This window comes from Phoca vitulina, unplaced genomic scaffold, assembly GCF_004348235.1.
Source record: "Phoca vitulina isolate PV1807 unplaced genomic scaffold, GSC_HSeal_1.0 scaffold98, whole genome shotgun sequence".
In the NCBI taxonomy this organism is placed as follows: Eukaryota; Metazoa; Chordata; class Mammalia; order Carnivora; family Phocidae; genus Phoca; species Phoca vitulina.
The window spans coordinates 810,876-817,604 of record NW_022589801.1 but is presented as its reverse complement, the minus strand read 5'-3'; the positions used below and the strand labels follow the sequence as shown (position 1 = coordinate 817,604).

General features: G+C 58.4%; 1 protein-coding gene across 1 annotated transcript; it reads left to right on the top strand.

The window, feature by feature from the left end:
* Positions 1–349: 349 nt before the first annotated feature.
* Positions 350–6,336, top strand: ANKRD23 (ankyrin repeat domain 23). Its single transcript, XM_032397357.1, has 7 exons — positions 350–376; positions 865–1,143; positions 1,699–1,842; positions 3,259–3,354; positions 3,439–3,537; positions 3,655–3,754; positions 4,055–6,336. Exons 1-7 carry the CDS (start codon positions 350–352, stop codon positions 4,276–4,278), a joined length of 969 nt encoding a protein of 322 aa, XP_032253248.1. The 3' UTR covers positions 4,279–6,336.
* The last annotated feature ends 393 nt before the right edge of the window (positions 6,337–6,729 follow it).

Genomic DNA, 6,729 nt, shown 5'->3' with positions numbered 1-6,729 from the left:
TAGACCTGTGGCAACAGGGAGGCTCACGCTCAACATTTTTCTAGTGGCCCAGGCACCCCTGGCCACACGTTTATTGGTCGAATTACTCCTGAGCAGGTGTAGGGGATGGCACAGGTGCAGGAGAGTGGGTGTCTGACGCTGCACCCGACGCAGCTCAGAGTGGCTCCTGCCTTCAGCGGGCTGCACGCCCACACTGGTATTTCGGTCAGCGTCACAGAACCACTGAGCTCTCTGGCCCCGGGCACAAGCCCCTGGCCTGCCCTGCCCTGCCCCCAGGAGCCAGCTCTCCTGAAAAGGGCTGAGCAGCTCAGCTCCTCTCACTGGGGGCGTGAAGAGCAGGGGGGGGACCATGGACGTCATCAGCATCCAGCAGTTGGTACGGACATGCGGCGGCGGGGGTGGGAGGCAGGTCATGGTCTAGACGTCCCCAGGCCGGGCCAGCAGAACGAGGGGGTCCAGCTGGAGGGGGGCAGGCGGCTGCTTCCTGTGGTCGGAGGAGAGGTGTAGGAGCAGAAACACGCAGTTGTTTTCTGTCTGTCCAGTTCTGTGAAGCAGTGACAGACGAAGCAACGGGGAGATACCCGGTGATGGTGTAGACATGACAGCCCTCGAGTTTAGGGAGTCTTGCCCTGGACTGTGATGGCAAAACAGGAAACAGCAGGCTACTCAGAAGACCCGAGCATAGCTGCGGGGATTGAGCTCAGCTGCTGCCATAGCCATTGCTCTGGAAATGGTCCAGGGGGTCTGGCTGCCTTGGTCGGGGAGGAAGAAGGGTGCTCTGAGTTCCCTGGGCGGTGAGAGGAACGGTCACACTGGTGACGCTCTGGGGTGTCTGCTTTGGTGAGGTGGGCCCGGGAGGCCCAGGAGTCACGCTGCCCAGCAAGCCCCACTGCGACCCTGCCTGGTGCGGCCTCTCAGCGGAGGGGGGGGGGGGCAGCATGCAGGCCCAGAGGAGTGTTAGGTTGCCACCAGCATTGGCTTTGGAAGAGAATACAGTTCGTTCGTTCTGTGTGGCTGGAAGCCCTACGCTCTGCCATCCTATCATCCCAACCTTTTCCCTCTCCCCTAGAACGCTTATTCCTCAGTGCTCCCCAGCTCCTGAACGCCCGGTGGGGGCAGGAAGGAAGAGCAGATCACTGTACGGTGGGTTCTGGCCCGGTTTCATCCTCACAGCCCCTTGAGCTAGGTGCTAGTTTTACCCCATTCTAGTGATGAAGAAACAGAGTTTCACAAGAGCCAAGATTTGAACCCAGGAATTCAGAATTTTACCCAGGAGGCATCTCTGTTCCTCTGAGCTCGGGGTCAGGTGGCAGTATGGCGTGATCTGATAGGAATGTAAGGACGACAGCCCAGGAGGGAAGCTGAGGTGTCACCTGTCCCAAGCGTACCTGGACACAAGCCCAGCAGTATAAATAGACACGGTGTCATGCCCCTGACCCTGTGTCCTGCGACAGGACATGGTAGGCGGCAGTTATCCTCCTGGGCCCTGGGCAACACTACAGTGGGTGAGAGCCAAGAGCCATGGGCATCAGGGAGCATGCCAGCAGAGCGCCAGGAAGCTTCGCCAAGGGTCAGGCCACTATGACATCTACAATGCTATCTCTGTAGGTCACCTCTTGTCAGGATCCCTGTACTGCACAGCTGTTTCCTAAGGCTTCCTCATTTTTCTGAGTCTTTTTCCTTATCCCGCTCCTACAGGTATGTGGAGACAGAGTTGGAAGGAAAGTGTCGGGATGTGGACATGGAGTTCCTGATCCTGGAGGCAGGCCTGGGGCCTGGAGGCTGGGAGCTGAAGAGGCTGTGACCCGGGAGCGGTGGGAAGTGGGAGAAGAGAAGAAGAAAGTGAGCAGTGCTGGGGTTGGGGGGTGGTGAGTGCCAACCCCGAGGCGGGCAGGCTCTGAGCCCCGAGGACCTCGGGTGGCTGGGGCCCCTCCTGCGGGTGGGAGAGGCGAGGGCCAGACCAACCCGGAGCCTGCCCCCGAGGCCTTGGCGCCCCGTGGCTGACCGCTGGCCTGCTCTTGTGCCCCAGCTTGAGAGATTTAACAGCTCCAGATGGAATCTGGAGACTGGCTGACTTGAAAAACTTGGTTCAAAGATGGGGAGAGAGGCGACTGAAATGCAGAGTCCCCCCCTAGGGCACGTGAGCCCGTGGTTAAGGTGAGAAGTCGGGGGTGGGGTGGGGGGGCTTGAGTTTGTGAGGAAGCGCTTCCTGTCACTGCGGGAGGGCTTGGGGAAGAGCGGACACCGCCAGGGCCTGCTGAGCTGGACAGACTCCGTTCTGGAGGCCCCACAGCCCTCCTGTTTGCTGGGGACCACACGCACAGTGGCTTCAACAGCAGAAATTGATTCTCCCAGTTCTGGAGGCTGGAAGTCTGAGATCAAAGTACCGGCAGGGCTGGTTCCTTTTGAGGGCTGTGGGGGAGAATCTGTCCCTGCCAGTCTGCTAGCTTTTGGTGCTTGGTGGCTAGCTTTGGTGTTCCTTGGCTTGTGGGTGCCTCACCCCAATCTCTCCTGAGTTCACATGGCACTCACACTGTGCCCGCTGTGCCCACGTGTCCCCTTTCATTAAGGACACCAGTCATTGGATTAGGGCCCACTTTACTCCAGTGTGACTTCATCTTAATTACAGCCGCAATGACCCTATTTCCAAATAAGGCCACATTCTGAGGTCCTGGGGTTGGGACTTCAACATATAAACTTGGGGGCAGGGGGCATGGCAACCCATAATGGGTGTAATAGGTGCCTCGTCGGCCCGAATCTGGGGGAGGAAGGGAGTTAAGAATTAGTTTGTACCAGCCACCAACCAACATGTAGTCCTCAGCTGGCTCTTGGGAGCTGCTTGGCTAGACTGGTGAAGACTGCGGTTTGCGAAAGTGATTTGGTCTCGCCCTGTAACCTACCCAGCCGCAGGCCGGAGTCTGTGGACCTGGAGATGCTCCTGAAGGCAGCTGCCGAGAGCCAGGAGGCCCTGATTGGCAAGTACCTGGTAGATGGAGGGGACCCCAGTGCCCATGACAAGGTAGCAAGTGGGGGGACTCGGACTACAGTGTCAGAGCTGCAGGGGTGCCATCCTCCGTGTGTTCCAGTCCTGGCCTGGGAAACTGCGGGCCTTTTCAGAGCCGGGAAGGAGGGGCCCTCGGTGAGAGCAGGGAGCTGGTGCGTACCTTTGGGGAACCTAGTCCTGGGACTAGGACCCAGGGCCGGGCCTCTAGGGGGCGGCTGTGCTCCCACTGCCTGATGTCCCGTCTCCACCCCCAGCTGCACCACGCCGCCTTGCACTGGGTCTGTCCGAAGGGTCATGGCCAGCTCGTGACCAAGCTGATGGAGGCAAGTGCTGTGGACACTCGCAACTTGGTGAGAACCGGGCAGGAGCCACCGTCACGGCAGACCCCGTCCCGCACGAGAGCGTGTCTGTGCATCGGTGCTTTTGTTTGGTAGCTGGACAGGACACCGGTGTTCTGGGCCTGCCGTGGAGGACACCTGGACATTCTCAAACAGCTGCTTAGCCAGGGAGTCCAGGTCAACGCCCAGGACAGGGTGAGGGGTACGCTGCTGTGGGGCGGCCTGTTCCCAGGGAAGAGAAAGCACAGCCCCTTGGTGGTGTAAGGCGGCCTCCCCCCGGGGGGGGGGGGGACAGGAATTCTCACCCCTTAGATCTGGAGCACCCCCCTGCACGTGGCCGTGCACACGAGACACTGTGACTGCCTGGAGCATCGTCGCATGTGGACCCACATTGATGCCCAGGACAAGGCAGGTGCTTGCTGTTTGGTTTGGGTCTGCTCCACCAGGGGATGGGGACTCGGAGCCTGAGCTCGGGGACCGCTCGTGCCCACTGGACCCTGCGGGGGGGGGGGGGGTGTCTGGAGGATGAGCCCCCTTTCCCCAAAGGGGACACGGCTGTGCATGAGGCTGCACGGCACGGCCACTACAAAGCCACGTAGGTGCTGCTGCTCCGGGGGGGCCAGGCTATCTAACGTACTAGGCCCCCTGGTCTGAGGAGGGTGGGGGGCTCCTACGTAGGAGAAAAGGACTGATCCTGGGCCCTTGTTCCCAGGCTTCGGTGACCGCGGTGCAGCTGGCCCAAGACGGGCAGCGGGGCATCCGGGAAGCACTGCAGGCCCCCCGCGGGGCACCCTCGCACCCGGTCCTGCCGCCCACAGCCCCGCACGGTCACTTCTCAGCCACCATTCCACCCTTCACTCCCCGCCACGTGCCCTCACGGTCGTCCGCACCCCTCTGTGGTCTTCGTCCCTCTGGCCAGCCCTGCCCAGCAGGTGACAGAGCCGGCTTCCCTGGCTCCAAGGGTTGGCGAGGACTTGCTCCCCGCCGCGCTGTCGCCAGGAAGGGCTGACACGGGGAACCCCGGGGAAGCCGGACACAAAGCGGGTCCTCAGCGGCCCAGGTTGGAGCAATACTGAAGAGTCCTAAGCCTCGAGCTGCCCGGGGCTGGGCGCTCGATATCCCCCCATCCTCCGCCTGGGCCCCTCCCTCCACAAGGGCCAGTGTCCCGCCCAGCCGCCATCCAGGCCACACCGCTGTGGGGCACCGCGCAGCTGGCCGAGGCCCTCGGGGCAGGGCTTTCTCTGGGGACTCCACTGCCTCCAGCTCCAGCCAGCTCGGGCCTTCTGGCTCCCGGAGCTGGGTGTGGCAGGCTGGAGGGGGTGCCTGACGGGGTCGAGGCCCCACTGCCGCACCCGCCCAGTACCAACCTGGTTGCCTCAGAAGCCCCGACACACAAGCCAGAGCTCACGTTTATTTTCGGGAAACCTTGTGCCCACATCTGCAGGCCTCGGTCCGCCTGCCTGCCGCTCTCTAGCTGGCCAGCTGGTGGCGCCCCGTGCCGGGGTGACATGCCTGGGAGCTGGGGATTGCTTGTGGCCCACCCAACTTTTGGGGTGGCGGCCTGCAACCCTCCTTTGCCCCAGGCAACGTCACACTAGCACTAGAGCCTGAGCCCTGGCCTGGGCCGCGTGGCCGCACCTGCTCGGCCCTGAAGGGGAAGCAGAGAGCAGCAGCACCCCTACTGCTCCCCCCTCTCTGCGTGGGGGCAGGGTCAGGACCCAGCTGCACACAAGTTCTCACACTTCCTTCCCCTCCCTGCCTTTTCTCTTTCACGCCACGCTGGCGGAGACCCATGCTGCTGGCGGGGCTGGGTCCTGAACTGGCACAAAGTGAGTTTTAAGGAACTCTGCCCTAAATGGAGAACCGCAGGCAGAGGGACCGGCTGATGAGGTCAGCCTCCCTCATGTACGTAAAGTACCTGGATGGACATGCATTTTGCAGTTCTCTCTAGTCTAACGCGGCGGCCTTCTTGGGCCAAGCACAAGGCTATTCTCACTATGTGAAAAAGCGACTACAGCCCTCACACACCTTCTCTTGCCACGGGCAGCTCCAGCCCTGCAGGCAACTGTGCTGACAGTTCACCCAGGTGCTGGAGCCATAGGATAAGCAGGTGTTCAAATTCATGGAGAAGACGACTCTCCATCTAGAAGATGGGGACCCTTTTATACACTTCGTTTTTTGTTCATTAAAACTGTTGACTATCCATCACAGCCTAGTTGTTCTGGGCTGGGGGGTGGGGGCAGCTCATTAGGCCCAGGACCTGGTCTTCCTCAGCAGCAAAACCTCAACCTGTTAACCATACGGGCCTGACAGCAAGACAGGCCCCCAAGTGCAGAGTGGGGCGTCCAGGCACTTGGCTCTTGTGCTCAAGGCATCTCTCCGCTCTTTGATGGCCAAGTTCAAAGAGCAGTGGTTCTCAGCCTTGGCTGCTTATCACAATCACAAAGAAGGTTTCAAAAGACCTGATGTGCAAGCTAATTAAGTCAGCGTCTCTGGGGGTGGGACCCAGGTATCCCCATCATCATGCAGACGACATACCTATGTAGGAAATCCTTAGGAATCTACAAAAAACACCTAGAATAAGGGAGTTCAGCAAGATCTCAGGATATAAGATAAACCTACAAAGACGTTATTTCTACGTATTAGCAATGACTACATGAACACAAAAATTAAAAGCACAGTACCACTTAAAGTTGCCTTTAAAAACAAAATACTTAGATGTAAATCTAACACTTAAGAACTTGTATGTTGAAAGCTACAACACACTGATGAATGAAATCAAAGACGACAAATGAGAGACATACCTTGTTCGTGGATTGGAAGATGAGATCTAGTAAAGATGTCAATTCTCCCCAAATTGATACACAGCCTTAATGCAGCTCCTACCAAATATCCCAGCAAGATTTTTTTTGTAGATATAGTTAATAAGATGATTTAAAAACTCAGCTAAGGGACGCCGGAGTAGCTCAGTTGGTTAAGCATCCAACTCTTGATTTTGGCTCAGGTCATGATCTCAGGGTCTTGGGATCAAACCCCACATCGGGCTCCCTGCTCAGTGGGGAGTCTGCTTCTCCCTCTCCCTTTGTCCCCCCCACCACCCACTGTGCTCTATCTCAAATATATTTTTTAAAAGATTATATTTATTTGACAGAGACACAGCGAGAGAGGGAACACAAGCAGGGGGAGTGGGAGAGGGAGAAGCAGGCTTCCTGCAGAGCAGGGAGCCTGATGTGGGGCTCGATCCCAGGACCCTGGGATCATGACCTGAGCCGAAGGCAGATGCTTAACGACTGAGCCACCCAGGCGCCCCTCAAATAAATAAAATTTTAAAAAATAGAAACATAGCTAAAACAATTTTGAAAAATAAAGTGGGACGAGCCAGTCTAC

Bases quoted from the DNA above. Each gene is read 5' to 3' on its own strand.
- ANKRD23 (XM_032397357.1), top strand. From the start codon at position 350: ATGGACGTCATCAGCATCCAGCAGTTG. The intron at 3,355-3,438 runs GTGAGAACCGGG...TTTGTTTGGTAG, and splicing joins CTGTGGACACTCGCAACTTG to CTGGACAGGACACCGGTGTT. The intron at 3,755-4,054 runs GTGCTTGCTGTT...CCTTGTTCCCAG, and splicing joins TGATGCCCAGGACAAGGCAG to GCTTCGGTGACCGCGGTGCA.